Source organism: Vollenhovia emeryi, unplaced genomic scaffold (assembly GCF_000949405.1).
Source record: "Vollenhovia emeryi isolate VEMERY1.0 unplaced genomic scaffold, V.emery_V1.0 DF939140.1, whole genome shotgun sequence".
NCBI classification, from domain to species: Eukaryota; Metazoa; Arthropoda; class Insecta; order Hymenoptera; family Formicidae; genus Vollenhovia; species Vollenhovia emeryi.
The window spans coordinates 401,572-424,521 of record NW_011967226.1 but is presented as its reverse complement, the minus strand read 5'-3'; the positions used below and the strand labels follow the sequence as shown (position 1 = coordinate 424,521).

General features: G+C 47.3%; 2 protein-coding genes across 2 annotated transcripts in view; one reads left to right on the top strand and one right to left on the bottom strand.

The window, feature by feature from the left end:
• The window catches only part of LOC105567106 (multiple coagulation factor deficiency protein 2 homolog), a 51,486-nt gene that overhangs the window by 3,556 nt on the left and 24,980 nt on the right, over nt 1–22,950 (top strand). The gene's annotated exons all lie outside the window — the stretch shown is intronic.
• On the bottom strand, nt 731–21,342 carry LOC105567105 (homeobox protein prophet of Pit-1). Its single transcript, XM_012021669.1, has 6 exons — nt 21,042–21,342; nt 14,541–14,668; nt 14,174–14,281; nt 4,934–5,116; nt 2,622–2,721; nt 731–837 (listed from the first exon to the last, which is right to left on the bottom strand). The coding sequence occupies exons 1-6, from the start codon at nt 21,259–21,261 to the stop codon at nt 731–733; spliced, it is 846 nt and encodes a 281-aa protein (XP_011877059.1). The 5' UTR covers nt 21,262–21,342.

Below are 22,950 nucleotides of genomic sequence, written 5' to 3'. Positions count from 1 at the left end.
TCTCTCAACCTCGCTGGTAGGCTTTGACGAGATTCTGCGTCCGAGTTTTATGCAAAACGAAAGAGGAAAAACTGTCTCACGAGTGAGAGAACTCGCGGATTGACGAGAGGAGCGCGCGAATGCCAGGGACAACCTGCACGACGATCGCAGCCCTAAGTCGCGGAGATCACGCGTGAAATCACGAGCAAGGATCCAGGCTTGTGCCGGTTGATATTTTGATGAACGATACGTCGCACGCGCGCGTCGTCGAATTTTCGAGATTCACGAGTGAACGCTCGAGATAAGCGCAGCCCCGTCGCTTCGTCATCGCGCTTGATCCTCAACGTCGCGCTCGAACTGACACTCGACACCTGCCCGAACGACGACGAAAATCGCGTGAGCGCGATCGGCTTGACAGCCTCTCGCACGTGCGCGCACACCGCTGCGAGCCGAGCTCGCCTGTGCTGCATGCGAGATGCGAGGACGCAAGTCGCGAAGTCGGGGCGTCGACGCGGCCGATCAAGCGATAACGCAACTCGGGATTCACGGCTCTGTTTTTTTTTCCCTCCTCTCGTTCTCTCCTCCTCTTCCCTCCGCGAAACGGCAAGACGTCGATCGGGCTACGTCGAGTTCGTCGCACTTTCTCTCATTTTCTTTCCCCTCCGTCGATCGCCACGATCGGCAACGATCATAGGTACGCCATCGGATTCCCGACGAGACTCTCGAGTCGCCCTCTCGCCTCCGTCTACAATTATGTCTGATACTGTAACATCGGTGCGGCCAGATTCGGGTGGTGGGCTGTGTTCATTCTCAGAGCCGAGATGCTCTTGTTGTACCACTCGTCCTCCGCCGACATTCCTGAAACGGGAAAGAAACACGGGGTTTTTAGACGGACGCGAAATCGCTGGCCAGGCCCGAGTCGAGCGGGCCTGGCGATCTCCCTCCGTTCCATCGATCCTTCGAAATTGCGCGCCTGTTTATCGATAGCAGCGCGGCACGAGACCAAACGTCATTAACGCCAACGTTAATTAGCAGAACAGCCACGCGACGCCGTCAACCCTCCCGCCGAGTTGGACGTCGCGGAGAAGCGGCATTTCTTTTCTATCCCGAAAGAATCCCGGAGCGATTCGATTTAACCGACTTTCCGCGGTGCTTTATCGAGTCTCCGCTAATCGGTCGATTTGCTATCGCATTAAGACGTTAAAGAGAGAGGCGTTAAGTCGTTAAGGTGAGGCGCGGCGAGGCCGCGCGCGCTCGTGCGGCAATCGCTCGCTCGCTCGTTCGCGCCCTGCAACCCCCGACGGGCGAGGCAATTCGCGAATAGTCTTGATTCGATTTAAAAGCGATATTCCATCTCGCGCCGGAAATGGTGTAAGACGGCGCTGGGGCGGAAATGGAGAGAGCGTCTTGGAGGCTGGAGGCGGGAGGACCAGAGCGCGCGCGGAGAGCTCGCTCGCTCTCTCGTGCAACGGGCGTCGGATTCGCGCCATTTCCGCTCCGGATTTTTGCGGAGTCATTCGATAACGTCGGGTCAGCGCCCCGAGGACGGCGCGGAAAGTCGCCGTGAAGACGCTGGACAAGAGAGCGAGGCTTCGGAGAAATTAGTTTACGTCCGTTCCACATCCGCGTGACCTCGCGGGGGGAGGAGTTGGCGTGCGGTGCTCGGAAAGACAACGATCGAGTGGAAAATATATATATATATGTATAACCGAAGACGATTGCGGGACCAATAATTGAACCAGCGAGAACAGAAAGAGGGGACACGTGACGTTTTCGCCGAAATTGAGTTAACAATGGACCCTTGCGCCAAGACCGAAACGTTTAGGAACGCCTTTTAATGGAACTTTACTTTAAAGCGCCTCCTCTTCGGAGCAAAGTAGCACAAAATGAAAAATTCATACTGTGCTTGTAAAATAGTTATTTTTCACAAATATGTGATCACGCCTGAAATCTCTTCCGGTCTGATCGATCCGTTTGTTAATTAACAACGGGAGAGCCCACTTATATCCATCGTATTCTAAACATTACAATTTAGGAAATTGAAACATCTCGCCAGGTGAAGTGTCATAAGTTAAGCAAGTCACATGGATTTTGCGAAATGTTGCAATTTCCTAAATTTTAATGTTTGTTTACGATGTAAGCCAGAGAACATGCATGTCTAAAAGACATCTTTAAGACGTCTATAAGACGTCTTATGTTTAAAAAACGTCTTAAAGATATCTTTTAGACATGCATGTTCTCTGGGAACGTAAATTGACTTCCTTTCGTCTTACTCTTCCGGCAAAATTAGCTACTATTTACTAGCTTGGCGAAACATATATCTTTTAAATTAAATTTTTCATTAAACCAATTGTGACAGTTCAGTATGGAGAGAATCGCCTTTCGGACCAGTGGGACGTTAAAATGTCGCGGCTGTTGAGAATTTAACTCTCAATGTGAGGCGCCGCGAATTCGATCTCCCGCGAAAAAGTGAAATCGGTTGGCCCGCGAGCGCGGGGGTATCAAGGATATTTGTGGGATTAAGGGCATTTGCATAATCCTTGACCCAAATGAGAGCGTAACCGCGCTCACGAGCCATTCACACCGCTGTACTCATTTTACGCACACCCAAAGCGCCTGGCGTTGCATTATTTATGACTCACCCATTGCATCTTGTCGCATGCCGGTGACGGCCGACATATTCGACGCCGAATGCGACATGGAGAACGGCTGGGTCATGCTCGGGTAAGACGTCGTGCCCATCTGAAACAATCGTTCGCCGCGATTAACAGCACGTCGATAACTGCCGATTGGGTCGTAGGGTTCTCCCCCCCCCCTCGCATCCCTGCGCGACCCCTTCTAGAGGCCCTGCGTCCACGATGCCAGAACGTGGTCCGAGTTCTAGTCCCGAGAAATATGTAGCCAATTAACTTGCAGCATTTCCGTGAAAGATGCAGACTGATTGGCCACACACATTTCCCGGGAGTGGAACTTGGACGCGTTTCTTGGATCGTGGACGTCAAGGTGTAATCGGGCAGCGTATCAGCGGCAGGCTGTAAAATCTGCCGCGTTTGAAAAGAGGGGGAAGGAGGAGGGAAAAAAAGATAGACGCGCGGTGTTAATGTCACGTGTAATTAATTTCCGCGAGCGTGAAATGAGCGAACGAGCGAAAATGGATTCCGCGATGTATCAATGAGATTACGGAGTTACCCGCGCGGTTTGAGCGGCCGAGCTGGAACAACGAGAGGAAAGTAATGCGGTAATTAACGTGTATGAAACATAATTATCGGCTAGAAACCGCTCTTACGTATCTCCACACGTCGGCGGTGGCGAACGCGAAATCGAATGCGACGGGTGGTTTCATTATAAAAATTAACCGTGTAATACGTTCGGAACTGATGGAAATTAATAATGCGTCGCGGCATCTATTTCCTGGCCGTAATCAATTTTCCAACGTGTTACGTGATTCTACGGTGATATCACGATTATTAAGTACAATTCCCGACGAGGATGGGAATGAAGGGAACCTCTAAAACCATAAAAACAAACGTGCGCGATCAAATTTACTTCGCCCGGGGCTTCCCGTCTTTTGTTTCGTCCGTTACCGATCATTGTACAGTGATGGACACTGTCGGTCTGTACACAAAAGCCACATAATTTGTATGTTACACAAATGTTTTCACGAATTGACAGTTCTAGGAGCAAAAGGTGCCAAAAGTGCAGAATCACTCCAGGATCCCCTTTAACCCAGAAACTGTCAGTTGACGGAAACATTTGTGTAAAATGCAAATTAAATGGCTTACGTGTACAGATCGAAAGCAGCTTGCTATTCCGGCTAAATTAAAGAACAACGTGGCATCACTGAAACAAAGTTTATAAATCTAATAAGAAATAATAGTAACAGTACATGTAGCTCACTATTATTTCTTATTAGACTTGCAAACTTAGTTTCTGCGATGCCATGTTGTTCTTTAATTTAGCCGGAATAGCAAGCTGCTTTCGATCTGTACACGTAAGCCATTCAATTTGTATATTACACAAATGTTTCCACGAAACAGACGGTTTTAAGTGCAAAAGATGGAAAAGTGTAGAATCATTCCAGCATCCCCTTAACGCCGCTGGCACATGTTAATAGATATTCAACACTCTCAACGCAGGAAAAATGCAAGTAAATATATAGACACTTTACGGCGGAAAAATTTCGTAAACCTCCTTAGACATTCGTGGATCGAGCTTGAGAGCTGAGGGATAACCGATATAAGTCTCTTTTTTTTCGCGGGGAGGGAAAACCGAAACACGCTTGCGAATTATCGGCTCAATTAAAGCGGTAGGCATTCGGTAATCCGGCCGACCCAACTAATCAGCCGAAATGCAATTTAGCTATATCGACCGATAGCGATGCGCCGGACGTACGCTCAGGTGCACTCCAATTTAATACCTCGGTTAAAATCATTAACGAGAAACGCATCGAATTCATTCCCGATATGTGGAGCCTTCGAAACGAATCTGCGATCGCACCGAAATCTTTTAATTTCCGGGCCTCGCTGCGCCCGCGCGCTACTGTCTAAACGCGACGCGTTGATCGCGAGCCGCCCCCTCTCGAGAAAAACGTTCGTCAGTTTATCGCCATTACGTCACTTCTCGAATAATAATGCACAGTGAAATGTAACATCAAGAATTACTTGTTCAAAGACACGCACGAAATTCGAACGAGATAGATTTGTAACAATTGTGTGTTCCGAGCTTGTAAAAATTGTTACTTTCCCACGTGTACGTTTGCACGAAAATCCACGTATTCCCACAGTAAGTAGGATGTACGTTCCTAGGGTGACAATTGTAATTCTTGTTTATATTATTTACTTGCCATTATCGGAGACGTGTCTTCGCGCTGAGTGCATTGGTGAGCGTGCAAAGCGGCGGGTATCGATAATAATGAAATTTCGGAAGCGTCCTGCGCGTCGTAAGGGAGCCTCACCTGGGGATAACGATTTATGCCATTTATGCTGTTGTGAGGATGGGGGTAGGGTTGATAACCTCTGCTAGCACCAGGATAGATATTCCTCATCATGGCACCTTGGCAGGCGGGAATTGGTGTCAGAGCTTTCTGCAGCTGCTTCTCCTGCTTCCGGTATTTCGCTCTTCTGTTCTGGAACCAAACCTACGGGGAGAGAGAGAGGGGCGAAATGACGTAAACGCACGGATGCGATGCGATATAAGTAATAATTAATAATTATCTTCATCCCCGGGCAACGTACCGCGTCGTTTGTGTGTGTAACAGCGCAAGCGGGGCTCGCGTCATTTTTGCTTCGATCACTGGACATGATTCTAGCCGAATATTAATTACTATTCCAATTAAATATATTAGTATCTGGTGGATTGCAATTTCGTGTTGTACGAACAATCGGCGAGAGAGAATAGTTACACTTTTATTCTTGTCGCAATGTAGATTTTATCCGTTGCGTCTATCAAAGCGACCTTCGAAATGGTTGGAAACTGTGCATTCATTTTTCTAGCACCGAATGTAAATCGTTCGGAATCAAAGTAAACAGAAGCGTGTCGAGATTTGATTTTGCGCTTGTGAAATTTACATTTCTTTATCCCTGGAACGTTTGAAGCGTGCTCTCTGTTCTCCTTAAAAACGTCATTGCACGTCCACGCGAAACGCATTAATCCGTAAAACTTTTGGACACGCAGGAAACGCTCGTACAAAAGTAATTGTTTTACGGCCGCAGCAAAATGGCGACGAAGGAGCTAATAAAATGGTGTACAAACGCACGAAGGTATTTGAGAGCATCGAGTTAACGGTCCTCGTCGATCAAAGGAGGGACACAAACCTCTTGGGCCGAAAAGCATCCTCTTTTTTTTCCTTTACTCAAACGGGATCCTAAGTTTACCCCCCTCCCCCCGGCCTCAGCCCGGCAACCCAAGGGCGGTTTACCTATCGCCATTTTGCATCGGGCAATTTCCATTGTTTCGCGGGATTAGTAAACCCATATTGGGGCTTGCCTGAGCCGCCACCGGCGACTCACCCCGGCATCCACACCGGCGCGCGTTTCCGCACCCTCGCCCCCTCGCTCCCCCACCCCTTATCCGTTCTCCTCTCTTCCTCCCGTAACCCCCCGACAATCTCCACTCTCGCGCCCCGCCCTGCCGACCGACCCCTCTTTCCAGCGCCCCCTCCCCTCCCCCCCCCTCCCCCAGAAAGAGAAAAGCCTGCGGCTTCTCGTCCCGGGTCGGGGTTGGGTTGTTTCCACCCTCACCGGTGACGTCACCTGCGCCACCCGATTGGCCGATGCCGCTGCGGTGACGTCACATCGGGCTCGCTCATTGGCCGACACGTTTTATCGACATTTCTACTGTACACCCTCTCTCATCGCCGCAGAAGTGGGTGACACGAACCGGGGTGGCTCGAACGAGTTCTCTCTCTCTCTCTCTTGCACGCGCGCGCGCACGCTGTCTGTATCTTTCTGGTTCGCCCTCTTCTCGGCCTATCACTCTTTGTGTGGAAGCATGGCGCTTCCGAAGAGTACCTCGTGAAATATCCACAGCGATGTTCTCGTATCAAAAACCGGGAACTAGGGGGGAAAAAAATTCACTACGTATCTATAGAGAAGAAACGAATTTTCATTACAAGGCCGCAAACGATCATCTTGCTTCGTTTATTGTGTACCGAAGTCGACAATTTGGCACATTTTTTATTATTTTCAATCTTTCCGCCGCTTACTTAATTAATAACGTACCGTAAACTTCGCCAGTTCTCTCTCTCTCTCTCTTTCTCTCTCTCTCCCGCTATCTGGAGACAAATACATTTCTAATCGGCTTAATTAAAAATCCCCTTTGTGTATACATGTTTAATTATTTTAAACAGCCTGCCGTACGTTTCATGTCAATCGACGTGGACTTTATTTCAACTCGTAACACAGAAAGGAATTTTGATCATTTTAATCAAACACCCCAGCTAATTATAAAGTGATCCTTATGCTAATTTATTAATTAGCCCAACGTCAGATGGCGTCAGATAAAGGTCGTCACCTACGTCAGGATCTATCTCGTGTCAACCCACGTCGAAGAGATCAACGCCCACACAAGAAATTAATAGTTCATCAGCGGTGGGATTATTTCCATCAATGATCGCGTACATTACAGCGCATTATCGCGTCTCTCGACGTCACAATCAGTCCTTTTTGCAAATGTTATTCTGCGAATTTCGCCACAGAACGCAAGGAAAGCACCTAATTTGGCAGCGAGATCGCTCACTCTACGCGAGACACATTTTAATACGGTGCGCCGCGATAGAAAAACTAATCTTTGCTCCATTAAATTTGCTCGACCGTTAGACGAATGGCAAATAGGTGTGTACAGGTATGGCACTGAGAGCCGAATAAGTTAGGCAAGTAATTTCGCGCAGTTACAATTGAATTTTATTTAGATTGTCTTCTTGCCATTGAGCTGGATGGAATCGCAAGTCGCGGGATCGGCGAGCTGGCTTTGACATTAAATGTTACGATAAAATATAGAGCGGTCGTTTCCAGGCGTATACGCAATTTCACGATTTTATTATTTAATCGAGTATACGAAGCAACGAAGGGTTTCGCTCGCTTTTGCCTTTTATCAAAGCTTCCGAATATGGCAATTGATTTTGCGTCAAGTTAGACGCACCCGATTATCGCGAGAAGGATTCGTTCAACGCGAGATAAGAACGACACGGTACATACAACAATTTTCACGAACGATCGTCAATCTTTCGTAGAAGATTGCGAATAAAGTTTCACAGTAGAAACATCCAGACACGCGCCGCGCGGCGTAATGGAGTCTTATTTAGATTAAGTTCTTGCCGCGAAATTGGCTGGAATCCGGGATTACTTAGCCGAGAGAGAGAGAGAGAGAGAGAGAGAGAGAGAGAGAGAGAGAGAGAGAGAGAGAGAGAGAGAGGGGGGAGAAAACCTGGCTCGGATATGAAATATTATAGAGAATCGGGACGATTATCGAAACGCGATGATAATCGGAATATTAATTCTGAAGTTGAATTCGAGATCCACGTCGAAGGGGATCGCTGGGAGCTCAGTGGCCGTGGATTACAGCGGAATTATAGGCATTACCGAGTTTGATACTTCTTTTTAACGGCGTTACATAAATTTGCAAGTAAAGCGAAAGAAATATTCGCGGCGAAAACGGGGCTGGGACGGGAGGGCTGGGGGGGGGAGGGGCGCATGCAGTTTCGAAGGTGGTGGGACATTTGAAGACTCTTAACAAAGGGCTTGATTAACATTTTCATATGACGAGCGTGCATCGTTTTAACTCACATGTATGGAAATCGCGGTACGTGCGAGGCAAGTCGCATAATCAATCTCAATCCGCATTGGAATTCACGCCGCGGGACGATTTGCAATTGCATAAAACACGCTCGGCTTTCGAATAATCTGGCATTACCTCCGCCCGTGTATACCAACCGAGGCTGCCAGCTCTAAATATGCATGTATATAGGAAATATAGTATCGATACGAAATAACATACGTGATGCTTTTTTAAGGGCGTCGAGCACCCATATTCCGCAGAGACGAAGATAATAGTTACGTAAATACGGCGTAAAATAATTTCGTCGCTACAAGAGGCCAATAAATATTTCCGTATTTTTCGCGCAATTAAATGATGTGCTTTTCGAAATTATTTTTGAATTATTATATTATAAATTTTTAGTAAACAGAGTGTTAGATTTTGTTGAATGTAGCTCGATCGATTGTCACTTCGATTGCCATTAGTATTTGCGCGGGGACAGTTTTCGGAAAATTCGCGATAAGAACTCCATTTCCCCGCGCGTAATTCTCGCCGGGAAATTTTTCGTGTACGCGCCTGTATTTCCTGCCGTGCGTATGCAAATGACATTGTCTACGCTTCGTTTAGCCCGATACCGCGCGTTCCCCTAAAATCTAAAACGAAGCGCATCTTCGCTATCGAGAATACGGCTGCGAATGGTCGTATAAATATGTATACGCGCGTGCAGGGCGTTCGGGAATTGGCGAAAACACGACGGACGGATTGAAATTTGCAGTTATCGCGAGTGCAAAAAGGACGGAAGCCTGGACAATCCTTTGGTCGCGACGACACGGCTGTAAGCGCCCTCGAAAATAGATAGGCTCTCGCTTAAATCAAGATTCAGGGAAATAAGAAAGAGATAACGGCACACACGATATTCGGTCCCTCAAAGTGGACTTTTCTTTAACGACGATTTATCCCAGGCCTCACTTGTCGCTACGTCTCGTTACGTACTTCGGTACCGAAAATGTTCGTCTCCAGATACTCGAAACTTTAGACGGTTCGCCATCCGCCCACCGCCACAAACGCCCCGTACATACCGTACGCATTTACGGGGCGGGTAGAACAGGTTGCCCGAAGAGATCCGGTAAAAGGGCGATTCCTTTTATTTGCTTCTTCCCTGGAAGAGCTTTTCGAGAACATACTTGCGCGCGCGAGCGAGCGCGCCCGCGTCCCTTAAGGCGCGCACTCTGCAAGAACTGGAAAGCTAAGAGTTCGTAATTCAATAACCGCGCTCTCTTCTCCTCCCGCCACGTTCGCTCATAGAGAAAGATAGACCGGATAGGGAGAAAGAGGACGGGGGGGTGGAGCGAGATGGCTGTCCCACGGGGGCGCGCGGCTCAAAATGTCTGCTACTTTGAGGACCGCGACCGAGAAAACTATCCTCCCGTATGCCTGAGAGAATACTGCACTCTGATAGCTAACCCACATACTAACCCGGGAAAATGGATACATTCCCGGGTAATGGCTTTTTCGCCGAAAAAGATGAGGCGAGCGTAATATTTGTGTAATATGAGGACGTAATACTCGCGCCGTTCATTTCGGGAGCTGTGGACGCTGTTACCGTGCACGACGACAATCGAATACGTGGTTACGCAATCCAGGATTGACAATGAGATCTATTTAGGGCTGCAGTTTCTCTGGAAAGGATTATAAATAATATTCTATTCGCGCATTATGCCAATAGAATTGCGATCTGTCTTTATCAGCATGCGGAATCATTAGGATATTGTACATTAAATCGTGCAATGCGGAAACGAGCTTTCTGAATTGCACAGTTGTGTATGAAGAGACGAAATATCGCGCATCTTTTAATTAAGAAAACTTTGATATTTTCATATGTCGTTATATCAATTTATTATAGGATATTGTACGTTAAATCGTACAATACAAACTTTCTGAAAGTCCCAATTAATTTCGTATTGCACAGTTGTGTATGAAAAGACGGAATATTGAGCATCTTTTAATTAAGAAATATTTTTATATGTCGTTATATCAATTTATTATAGCATATTGTACATTAAATCGCGCAATACGGAAACGAACTTTCTGAAAATCCCAATTAATTTCGTATTGCACAGTTGTGTATGAAGAGACGAAATGTCGAGCATCTTTTAATTAAGAAAACTTTGATATTTTCATATGTCGTTGTATCAATTTATTAAGACTTCCATTGCTTTCGTCAAACTGAGGGATTTGATTCAGAGCCCGGGAATTTGACTCATTTGATTGCCTCGTATCGAAATCAGGATAATGAGAGAGATAACTCCATGCATTAATAAGCTCAGCGATAATTGAATACCCCGAAGTGATTAATAACTTGTATTCAATCGCAAGCTGCTTGCGCGGAGAGCAAGGCCGAGGAGCGCGGTTATTCGCCAGCTATTTTTGCTACTCCCAGAAATTTCCTTGTTTCCTGTCAAATAGGAAGCCGATTTTCCCGTAAAACGACCGGCAGGTAGGCTTCGATCGGAAGTCGAATCGAAGTAAAAAGGTCGAATGAAAACTCGGCTAACTCAATATCGCGGAGCTCGGAGCTTCTCCTTTCTTTTTCCCCGGCGTAATGGGATTTCTTGTGCGGTGATTCGAGAATTATTCTCTTACCATCGGGTGTTACCCGATTTTTTACTATTATTATCATTACCGTCGCAAATACTTTACGCGATCCCACCGCGTGCATTATCAACGACGGCCTCGATGAGGAACGGGGCACGTCGCGCCGTTTTTTCAATATGCATAGTTAACACTTGTGCCGCTGCTCGAACGCTTCAATTAAAAATTCTCCCGAGGTCAATCTACATAAGGGAATAAGCGTGAAACGAGTTTCTCCGACACCTGCTTAGAAGAAATTGGGAAGAAACAATTGAACGAAATCGCGCAGCTGCTCCATTTTCATTCCGCAATTGTCAAGCAATCGTGGAAAACATTCCGTCCCGACCGAGTTTTGCTTTACCTCCTCCTATTAAATTTATTTGCATGCCTGTGTGTACACGGAGCAGCGCATTACATCTTCCTACCAAGTTTCCTGCAAACCTCACTCGAAATGACATAAATGGACGGAAACGATCCCGCGCAAGGTGTACCATGTTTCGCCTGGAAAACGCTCATTCAACGTGCACTAATACGCGTTTGGCGCGTTTAGAGAAATTGCAAATCGCGCGGGGAGCAAATTTGCGTTACCATCAGGGACCGATCCGTATAGAAACTTGGGCTGCAACTCTTCGTCGTCTACTTTTAAGAATGGGATCGCTCAAAGTCGCACAATCGTCTAAAGTTGTGCGCAATGTGGGGAATAATTTATATGTTATCGCGGTCCGTAATTCGAGAAGAACCGACTGTTGTGTCGCGCCCCGAAAACGCTCGCGCGTCATTCAAGACTCTACACCACGTATCCCGCGAAAGAAGTGACGAGCAACGCGGGGTCTCGGGACGCGGGATCAATGTATTTTTTAGCGAGCCCCGCCAATCAGGCGACATCGCTGGATGCAGGAGAGAGAGTCGTCCCTTTAAAAGCTACCGCGCTAGTCACGGCATTCTGTTTCCTCAAAGATAGCGACACGGGCCGCGGAGGCGGCGAGGACGAGAGAGAAATAGACGGCGAACGAGGGTGGCAAAGTTGAGATGAGTTGGGCGCGCAGGGGGTTGGGTGACGCTGTACCGGAGGCTGCCATTATATCTGAGCCGCCATTTTAAATTGAATTTTCTCCACCCTAGATAGATCTGAAACGTCTCAGGCTTGCCGGGCTTGCTATTCCTTCCACTACGAGACGAGCGACGACGAGGGCGAAATGGCGCCGAGACGCGGGGGTAGGAGAGCGACGGGGGGGACGGGGGGGTGCGGGGAGGCGGAGGCGAGGGGTTTCTGGAAAGAACACCGGAGGAACGAGAGAGGCGAGGGCCCCCTTTTTCTTCCACGCGCTCGCCGTCCTGCCTTTTTTCCTCCCACTGAGAACCCCTGTCTCGCGATGGATACCCTCGCTAAAACCCTAAACCGGCCCTTCGATTCCTCCAGGGGACGACGAAATTTTCGCTCGCCCTCCGCGCGCAGGCGGGAGCCTCCGAATTTCGCGCGGGGCGGCGCGTCGGTTACTTTGTATTGCGGTTCATCGATATTACTTCGTATCGAAATTGACGTTGTCTCGAATTGGATTACAATCGGGCGCCATTTCGCGATAACCGATCGCTATTTTGGGGAATTTTTCCAACTCCGCGCGGCGCGCAGGGCTAATTAAGACCGAGGAGCTAATTTCGCTCTTTCGCGTTATAGGCGGAGCGATCGACCGATTCGCAATCCATTTTAAATACCATTTTAGGCACTTAGCGCGCCGATAGTTATTAACATAATCATTTACAAAACGCGCTTACCATTTATATAATTAAGCGAGGTTTTATACTAGATATTTATAGCTCGCGGAATATCGTGAATTTCAGTAAACGCGACGCGAGCGGACTGGACGGCGAACGTTAATTTACCGCGGGATAAGAAACCGGCACTTTTCGGCGGCGTAAAACCACCGAGGGAGAAAGAGAGAAACCTCACCGCGCTTGGAGGCTGCCGTTCGTCGAAAGTAGTCGAAACGCGCGCAAATCCGTGATGACGCGAGCGTTAATTACGGGGCGCGCTTTGCAGGTTACAGATAATTGGCCGATTCTGGGGCAGCCGCGCGCCGGAAAACCAGCGACTGGAAATGACATTTAAAACTGCGAAATCCATCCCCTTCCTCCCCCCTCTCTCTCTCTCTCTCTCACTCTCTTTCTCGCGTTTGAGGTCGAAACGAGCACAGGACCATCCGACGCGCGGGCTGCGCGGCTCCTCGCGGGCGGCACGGCCCTCGGTGGCGGACACTTTGTGCATCGGTTATAACCGGCGAGCGACGAGCGCAAACCGCGTTTTACTTGGCATCGCAGTTTAACAGGGTTAAGTCGCGGCGGTTCCCGGGCTTTTAACTCAAACAACACCCCGCTGCATTATATATCAAAAGAGCGCAACGCACCGGCGACTGTTTTAATATGTACCGCTCGGCTCGGAATTCGGGGCCCCGGTGTGTACGCGAACCAGTCCCCGACATGGACTCTCTCTCTCTCTCTCTCTCCTCTCTCTCCTCTCTCTCTTCCGCATCCTATCCACTCCGCACAGCCTCCCCGTCGACCCCTTTCTACCTCATTACCAAATCCTCCGCCCTTAATGTCATCACAAACCGCACCACTGTCGTAGAATTTCGCGTTTTCCATGTCGAAGAAATTAAAAATTTGAATGCCATTATTCGCCGCGACACGCAACCCTTTCTCTTCGTATAAAAATATACAATATGCATGTATCTGGAAGTGCCGAGTGTGTCTCGTGTCTCTGGCGAAGCCGGGAATTTTATCGTTCGGTTTGCATGGATTCTTCGGGATACACTCGAGAAGTACGTTGAAAAACCTCTCCATCCCCTCTGATCGATTCCACGACCCTCAAAGAATATAGGGTGTCTTGGGCCGACATTTGCGCCCGTAATTTCATTTCGTCGCCCCACATGCGTCTTTGATTCAATTACGCAGTGAGTCACAGTCAAAAAGATAGGCAGGAGATAAGTATGTCTATAAATTTATCAGCCTCGTCCGACAAAGCTCAATTCTCGCGGCGACATTGGAAAAAGTCTGTTCCTAACACGAGCGTTATATAACAAATGTAGTAACCAACGAAATCGATCGCGGCTTATCTATTAATTAAATCCACCTGGACCTATTCGGATCGGTTGTCTGTCAAAAACCCGACGCCAGATTTAGAACTTTTCCACCAGATACCCCGAAACAGCGTTGTTCGTTGCGAATTGAATCACACGGGGGATGGTTTTTCGGAGCTCCAGAAGGGAAGAACGGTTTGTTTTTCTCGTAGCGGGGCGAGGAGCAGCGCACTCACCTGAATTCTGGCCTCGTTCAATTTGGTAGTCCTCGCCAATTCCTCCCTGCAGTATATGTCCGGATAATGGGATTTTGCAAACGCCGATTCCAATTCTGCCAGCTGCTCCTGCGAAACAATTGGAAAGCCGTGGTAAAGGCCGATTTCAGCTATTTGGCAGGAAATTTGGACGCGGTACGAAAGATTGGAGGTAATGAAAATGCCGTTATCGATCGAAGGGCTCGGCGTTTTCCGGAGGAACGCACGCGTTTCTGAGATGTCTCGCCGGGACGAAAGAAACGGAGACGCCAGAAGAGACGTCTTGGATTACGCGCAAGAATAATTTGAGACTTAGAGGAGTAAGAGGCCCGTTTTTCTTGATACCAACCTGAGTGAAGGTAGTCCTGTGTCGCCGTCGGGCGGGGGTTGGACAGCTAGCTGTGGTAGGTGTGTGACCAATGTGAGGACTGGAGGCGCAGGGGTCAGGCTTTAACTTCTTAAAAGCGCCTTCGGCTCCTGGGGAAACGGTAAAGCGACTTTAACACTTTCGCGAAACCAGCGAGCAGGCCTGTCGTCCAATTGTCTCTTGAAGGGGCTATTTCTTCAAGATGAAACGTACGAAAGAAAAAGAGATGAAATTCGCGGCGCTCGCGTAGTTGCTTTATGTTAAACCGCGGTAATGTCCGTGTAGATGACGTCAGATAAATTTCAACTTCATTAACATTGAATTGCGCAATTGTATTTCGCGTGAGTGTGTAATTACTTCGCGCATTTCACGAATTACATTATCCGCCGATTGCGCTCGAAATTATTTTAATGGCGTATTAGTGGCGGGTCAAATAATGTATTGAGTAGCAAAATTGCATGTCGATTAGATACCGTAATAACAACGTGTTAAGTTGTCTGTATGTACACGTAATTTCATTTGAATTGTAAAAATAGCTTCTCTAGATAATCCATCCGTGCGTAATGCGAAAAACGATCGCCCCGTCCTGAAATGACGCGGCCTACATTCTCCCTCCCTTGGGCAATTGCGATTGTGCCGCCCATCGAAATAAGAGGAATCGCCGAAGAGCCCGCAATTTCGTAAGCAAACTCGGCATAATTCCGCGATCATCCACTCCGACGAGAAGTTGCGAAAGCGCAGTGCTACCCGAATACGGGAGAGAATTCTTTTTTCCACGGCCAAACCGAGTTACCCGACATTTTCCCAGGCCCCAACGTAATAAACAAACTCCGTTAACGACGTCCGGGCGTAAACGCTTTTCACGCGTGGGAGAGAGAGTCGGCGGATCTCGCTCTCCGCGGCTCTCCCGTGCGTATTGTCCGCCCCGTAAAGACGACGGAGTCGGGAGCGGCGTCGGAACGGCCGAAACTCGATTTCCCGTATCGCCTTTCATCGCCGGCAAAATTCGATATTCGACGGAAGGCGCGATCCGCCGAACTTTCGACCTCCGACGCGAGAACTCCGTGGCCGCCATCGCCGTCGCCGTTGCCGTTGCCGTCGCCGTCGCCGTCGTCGTCGTCTTCGTCACCCGCGCGGCGCGGCGCGGCGTCGCGGCGCCGGCTTTATGAACGAACGTAGATACCAACCAGGTCGCACCGACCCGGGGTAAGCGTGGCGAGCGAAGTCCCTCGCACTATGCTAACTTGGTTAGGGCGTTAATGACCTAATCATGTTACATGCTGATTCAATGTTCAAGGATGAATGCTGTCCACTTTACATACCTTGCCCGGTTACCCGATGAACGGGGAAACTCGGTCAAGTTCAGCGAAGAAGGCGAAGGGCCCCGTGCGACCCGCTTCTTCGGCTAACCCCCTTTCCCTTCCCGCGTACTTTGCGACATTGCGCACGCCGTTTTTCCCTGTCGTTTGTAACTTGTCCTCTTTTTAACCGGGGATTCCTCTGAGGCATTTCATTTCCGACAGCGTCTTCTCGAGTATTGATTTCATTAATACAACTTCGCGAACGTGTCGAATGTTCGGTGCACTTCTCGCAATGTAGATAAAAAATACGTACTACGGGGGTAATTTTCGGACCTGTTCGGTATATATTCGACATACAAATGCAAGGAAACAAAGGAAAGTAAGAATTAAAAAAAAGGTGAGGCCGAGAGAAGAACTCTACAAAGTATTCGATGATACATAACACGTAATTAAATTCTGAAAGTTGTGATAACGCGAATTGGAATTACTTTGTTCCATTAAAATTATATCCCGTTTTAACGCAATTAAAAGCTCATCCTAATTTTTTCGCGCGGGTACAGATTGAAACGAGATTTTCATAAATGATACGAAATAAAATTAATGTCTCATAAAAGGTATTGGCAAAAAAGTATTTTTCGCGATCTTTATGATGTCGAAATTAATTTTTCCCATTAATCCACGGTGTGTGACAATGGGGTGGTGCACCATTAGAGCAATATATATGTCTCCGGCAATATAATATAAAATACTGTAACAAATAATATATTTTAAAAAATGTAAACTATCGTTTCGAACATTCTTCAACTATTATCGACGCGGCCTTAAAAATATTGATTTTATTTATTTAATATAAAAAAATAAAATAGTTAATTATTGGACCGTAAATTTAGATTCGTGAAATATATTTGCGTATTGCTGTTTCAATATATCCGGGATATGAATCCCGTTTTTATGCAATTACGGAGTTTTCGCGATTGCAGAAAATAGGCAATTTACGGTTGTCAGTTTTGCATCTTTGACGTAGAAATCTGCTCGAAAATTATATTCTTGCAAACTACATTTATTAAAACGAGCTATAAAAGCAAAATGTAAACGTGTAATGTAAATGACGTTTATCAAAAGAACAATAACAAGATATTATTACAATCACGGGATTACTGTTAAAAAACATAATAATTAACTCAGGTCGTTATTATATTAATATTGAATAAAACATAATTGGAAACGTGATATGAAAATAGTTTTCTGTACATGCAAATGAAATCTTTTTTCATTTATTTTATGTATAAAATGTTTTTATGTATCCGCAAGAAATTTAGCAAAAAGAATCTCTTTACATCTGCTCTCAGCAGTTCATTAATGTTATTAATACTTTACACGAATGATAAATGTTGCTAGATGCTACATAAAAATGTATTCTCGGTAAAAGTAAGAATTTTTACAGAATAGACTTTGTAATCCTTTTCAGGTTTAGAACAGAGAAGCTTAAGTAACGGTATCGTCCTTTAAGGTTACAAATTCTAATTTTCCCAAACCCTAATAAAATTTACAAGCAGTTGAGAAAATAATTACAAATTTTAATTATCAAGAATACGGGATATTTTAGTATCGTTTAGCAGCCCAATTTTTCACGTCCAGAATAATTTGAAATACCTTCTCTTTCTAAATTAAATGAAGAATTCGTAGTTAAAGAACAGCTCGGCATGTCTCGGGAACTGCATCACGATTTCTCACGACGTAAACAGAGTCGCGATCGGGAGGCAAAGAGCAGAGTAGAGACAATAAAATGTCAGCGAAACGGCACGAATCGTCCAGCCGTTCGCAGCCGAGTTAACCCTTTGTTAAGAGCGAAGTTACAAGCTGTTCGCCGACAATCTCGACGAGCGGCACTCGAGAGAGAGAGGCACCCGTCGAAAAAGGAGCGCGGTGCGAGGGTGCATTGTGGACCCGGCGCTGCGCGGCGCCGCGAACATCTGCCCCCGCAGATTTCGGAGACGGTAAGGGGGTCGAGGGTAATTAGCGGTGATTTTAACGCGGTGAGATCTGACACGCGCGACGAACGACACGTTTTACAGGATTACTGGTAATGCGGACCTCGGTAGCCTCTCTCCGACCTACAGCTGCCGTCCGTCGGCATCTGCTGTCACATTAGGACGCATTATCGGCCAATAGTGATACGCGCGTTTCCGAAATTTATTCGATGCACACGCGTATATTGATCTCATAATTTGATACGACACGTGCGCGCGTGCGCGCAACACACGCGCACATCGCGCCGATTTGTTTCCTTCCGCGACGGAAGATAATTCGGATTCGTATCAGTGACATTGAGAAACGCTCATCCTGTGCGAATCTACTTGAGAACAACTTAGTTTCCGCATATATTATTCGCAAATGTATAGAGGAAAGTCCCCTATTTTGGGATAGGTTTCTAATACGAGATAGCGGAGTTTCTGCTAAATTAGTAGGTATCATCTGTTTGTTCCGCCATGAATTTATTGGCCTTGGAGTGAGATCTATTTAGTGGTAAATTGGTCGTTAGATCGTGTAATCGTCGCGAAGAAAGATTTGTCATTGAATTTGGACGTTGAAAACCTGCTATCTCATAGTAGAATCCTATCTCCTAATACAGAACTTTCCTCTATACATTAAGAGCTGACATTTGCGAGCAATCCGGTGAACGGGATGCACGAGCCAACAATTACTATTGAAAATATGTAGAAAGGAGAGAGTGCCAATGTGAGCCACAAATTGACCGGAACTCGGTTCTCACAATTTATAATCAAAATTTCTCTTTAATAGCATAAACGTTTCGACCCTTCTTCGGGTCTTTCTCAGTAAAAACTACAATGAGATCGTCGAAAGTAATACAAGGTGAGAATACAGTACAACTTATAATACAGATTGGTTCAACAATTAACTGTTGATTGGTGTAACGCTTACTCGACAGAGATACGTAGCTCAAAGTCACTGGTAAGACAATATCCTAGTCCGATGTGTGATTAAAATATTTAATAAAAAGATATTAAAAGGTGACAGAAAACTGCAGCAATCTTCTTCGAAATATTTAAAGTTACGCTTTTAAAATGCCCGTAAACTTCATATTGCACGTGCGATTAAATTTTCAATGTATAAAAATATTCTCGCGCACACAGAGTGGTCTTGCAATTAACGCGTGGAAAAAATGGCGAGATATCAGAAGTTATTTCGAGTTATGAACGAGCGGGAACTTCTTTTCGTGAGAAGTTCTCTGAGCTTCAAAAGGGGTGAGGGCGGAGGGGGGGCAAATAAATAAAGAAACTTCACTCTTCATTTAATTCCAAGTACTTTGAAACAGTTTTAATTTCAAATTTAGTTATCAAGACATTAAAGTTTAAAAGTCGAAAAATAGCTGTAAATGATAACTTTCGCCGCCACCCTCCTAAGAATTTTTATCAGATTTGAAAATTTTTGTCCTGCTACGGCTATTAAAGATTACAGGTCGCGGTGCTATCAGGTGACGCGCGTGAAGAGATCGAACGTGCAACACGAATCCACTTCTCCCCAAGTTGCAGTTGCAATTGCAGGCCAACTGTGTTACGGGTCACTCGACAGGAAGCGAGCACTCCTGTTTTAAGGAGGACACGGGAAACGCGCGCCAGAAGACCGTCGCTCGAGTACTTTTAATACCCGGGAGAACGCGCGAGGGGGTTAACGACATTAATTTTTCCCTCCACCGCCGCCCCGTCCTCGTTTTATTCCGCTACCTCTTTTTCCTCTCGTCGCGAAGCGGCTGTCGGATTTTCATTTGCATGAGAATCCCGCGGTAGTCTCATTTCGTTTCCGGGAACCCTGACCTTGAAGGGTGCGACCGAGCGTAGGATATCGCCGTTTGCGGATCGGGATACCGCGGCGCGAAATTCATTTTCGGATATAATGAGGCCGAAAAAAACTTTAACGACCGCCGCCGCGACCGACCTGTTGAACTCCGTATTTATCGAATGCCGCATCCTTTGCATACAGAAATGAGAATGAGCGCATTAGAAATTTATTGCAGAGCGTATAGGAAGTACATATTTCAAGAATGATTATAAATGACACAATTTAATCGGCAACTCAGATACCCGGTGAAAGTGTAACGGTCTTGTGGAAAATGCGTAATCTCTTAAAAAAAATTTAAGTTCATTTCGGGTCGCGTTTCACAAATTAACAAGAGATGCCTAATACCAAAGTGATTCCAATTAATTAAAATCGTGAGTGACTCACGGTTACGGTACAGGGGATTTGTTTCGAGCTGACGCGATATAATTCTGCTTCGCATTTAACAAGTGCACGTCGACATGTCAGGCGTATCGAGGTGCGCGCGTTATGAAATATGAGTGTCACGACGCGGCAGAAGTGAGAGGAAACCGGAGACCAGCCCTTTCATTCGATCCCGCGACGGAGTCTTTCGAATCATCGAAACCGGGCGCGAGGCTCGTCACGCGTTCAAGCTACATCCGACGCTTCGTGCCCACCCCATTAGCGGCACCCTTGGTGCTAAGCTCCCTTAAGCCCTACTAGCACATAATAATAGTCCATAGAACAGGTACCACCATATGTCTGGTCCACCCGACCCATTGTCAACACTTCGCGCTGGTCGTGTTGCACTGCGAGCGCGTGCTCGAGGCTCAACAAGCGGAAAATACGTCTATCTCGAGATGACACGATGTCCATTTGTCTCCTAACGATAATGCAACAGCCGCGATACCTCGAAAGACGCGCGTCGAGCTACGTGACTCCAGATTCATTGTTTTCTTTCGTGGAACATCGTCATTTGCACGTTGAAATAATTTACTTTTTTTAATTATAAAACGTTATTGACGATTACCATCGGTAAAACTCCATACGCTGCTTGAGCATAGCTTCAATACATTTTTGATAACGCAACAAACTTGTTTGCAGGCTAAACACAAGAGGAACAACAGTTATTCCAATAAATAATGGTATGAAATATAAAAAGAAGTTATTACAGTGTAGTCTAGCGGTGGAAGAGAGGCCGCTGAGCGTTAACATTTGATCATTTCCGGGTTAAAGCGTAAGTGCGCTTGGTTGAAACTATAAACTTATTGTTTGCCGATTTACTTCTGCGCTTAAGTAACAAGATGCAAGAGATATATGAGCTACTTCCGCGATTCTCGGCAAAATAATGTGCGATACTCACCGACGGTGGTCGTGGCCCCGACGCTGCTTCTTCCGGGCGTCGCGGCGGGCGTCGGCGGGCTCGCCTCGAGACCCTGATGCACCCCGTACAGGCCGAAGTCCTGCTCATTCGAGCTGGCGCTACTGCACTTTCTCTTCTCCTGATTGTGATTCAAGTGGAAGCTGTCGTTCTCGACCAGGCCGACGCCGAGCAAACCCAGATTCGGCCTGAGCTCGTCCATCAGCTTGTTCTGGCCGCAATTGGCAGCAGCCGCCGCGGAGAAGTTGAGCTGGCGGCTGAAGATCGCCGGGAATATGTTGAACTGCTGGTGGTCGAGGCTGAGGGCGGTCGTCGGCAGGGACGAGCCACCGCCGCCGCCGCCGCCGCCGCCACCGCCGACGGAGGTACCGACGGAACCGACGCCGCCCGCACCGGGACCCCCGGTACCTCCGGACAGATCGTTAGCCAGGGTGATGCCGGGGTGACCTGGTCGAGGTAGCGCGTAGCTGCGAGCACCTGTGCGAGCACTCGGCCGCCTACGAAGACATCGTCCGACGCGAGTCTGCGATGAGGGCGCGCCGCGACCGCCCTGCGGATACGCACTGTGTTATCCTCCCCCGAGCCACCGGCGCACCGAGGAAGCGTCGGGAAAGCCTCGGCGGTTTGTCCTACAAGTTCGTTATCCTCCGCGGCGACGGTGACTTTAACGAAGGGCTGGGCCGCGAGTCGCGAAAAAGATCTCTTACCGTTCACCCCTCGTGTTCGCCAAAACTGTTCGTTCTTCGGTTCGGTTAGAGCGACCCGTTGGAAGGGATTTATCTCGTTTGCGCTGTTATACGCTTACGAACAGTCCGGTTGCGCGGATCTAGATACCTCCCTCTTGTTGAACATTCTTCTCGAAACACTTGTGCGTCGCGCTCCTCCGATATCACTGTCGTTGAAAGTATCTGACTCGCGCGATACTTCGTGAACGTTATCGTGTAATTGGTATCGAAGCAACGTTCATTTATCGGCTAGTTTGAAGGATTAGATTCAAAGACTTACGAAAAATATTGCTTATCGATTTAGCGTTCGCGTTTCAACTGCTGGCCCAGCTCCAGTGGTCTTCGATTATCAGAAATATATGCGTCTCGGTGATTTAATAATCAATGTTAAACAAACTCGGACACGATTAATCTTTGTAAAAATTTCCAGGCAGCAATGGATTCTCACAACAGTTATTCTTATCTGCTAGTAACAACTTAGTCCATATCCAACTGGCGGTCCATTTCGCGTATAACAGAATGGACATCTACGTCGGAGATTATTTTACTAAGAGGGAATAAGTTAGTCCGAATGTCCTTCAACTATGCGCTTCTCAAACAACCGCAGTTCCGATGCACTTTCGACAAACGTGGACACGCGTTTCTCGTATCTTCACCCGGGTACGCGACTCTTCTCTTCGTGCTGGCCTTCGGAAGACGTCCACGTCGGTCTCTTCAAGAACCGTTCAATTAAGAAATCCCACTCGAAGACACATGCGTAAAACTCGAAGACAGGCTCTTCTTTCCTCGATTTTGTCCTCGCTGACTCGTTGCTCAAAAGTCCTCTCGATATTGCTCCTTAGATGTGACACGTACGGTGTGGATAATTAGAAGAAATCCACGGTACCAGTTCCGGGATTCATCAGTCGCCGAGAATACACGAGTCGCGGTAGACGGTCGACGCGAATCTGGAATTCGGCCGTGATTCAAATCTGATTATCTCCTCGATCCAATTAGAAGGGTGCGCGGACCCCCGTGAGGGGGGGCAGGGTTCGTTCCGTCGAACGCGCGTCCGCGATCAGCTGGCCTTGAAAATTCGAATATCGAAGTAATTGGCGAGAAATGGCTCGGTATGAGGAAATGGCGCGCACCGCGGGACGACGACAACGACGACAACGACGACGACG

Bases quoted from the DNA above. Each gene is read 5' to 3' on its own strand.
- LOC105567105 (XM_012021669.1), bottom strand. From the start codon at position 21,261: ATGGACGAGCTCAGGCCGAATCTGGGTTTGCTCGGCGTCGGCCTGGTC. The intron at 14,669-21,041 runs GTGAGTATCGCA...CCGTTTCCCCAG, and splicing joins CGGGGCCACGACCACCGTCG to GAGCCGAAGGCGCTTTTAAG. The intron at 14,282-14,540 runs GTTGGTATCAAG...ATTGTTTCGCAG, and splicing joins ACAGGACTACCTTCACTCAG to GAGCAGCTGGCAGAATTGGA.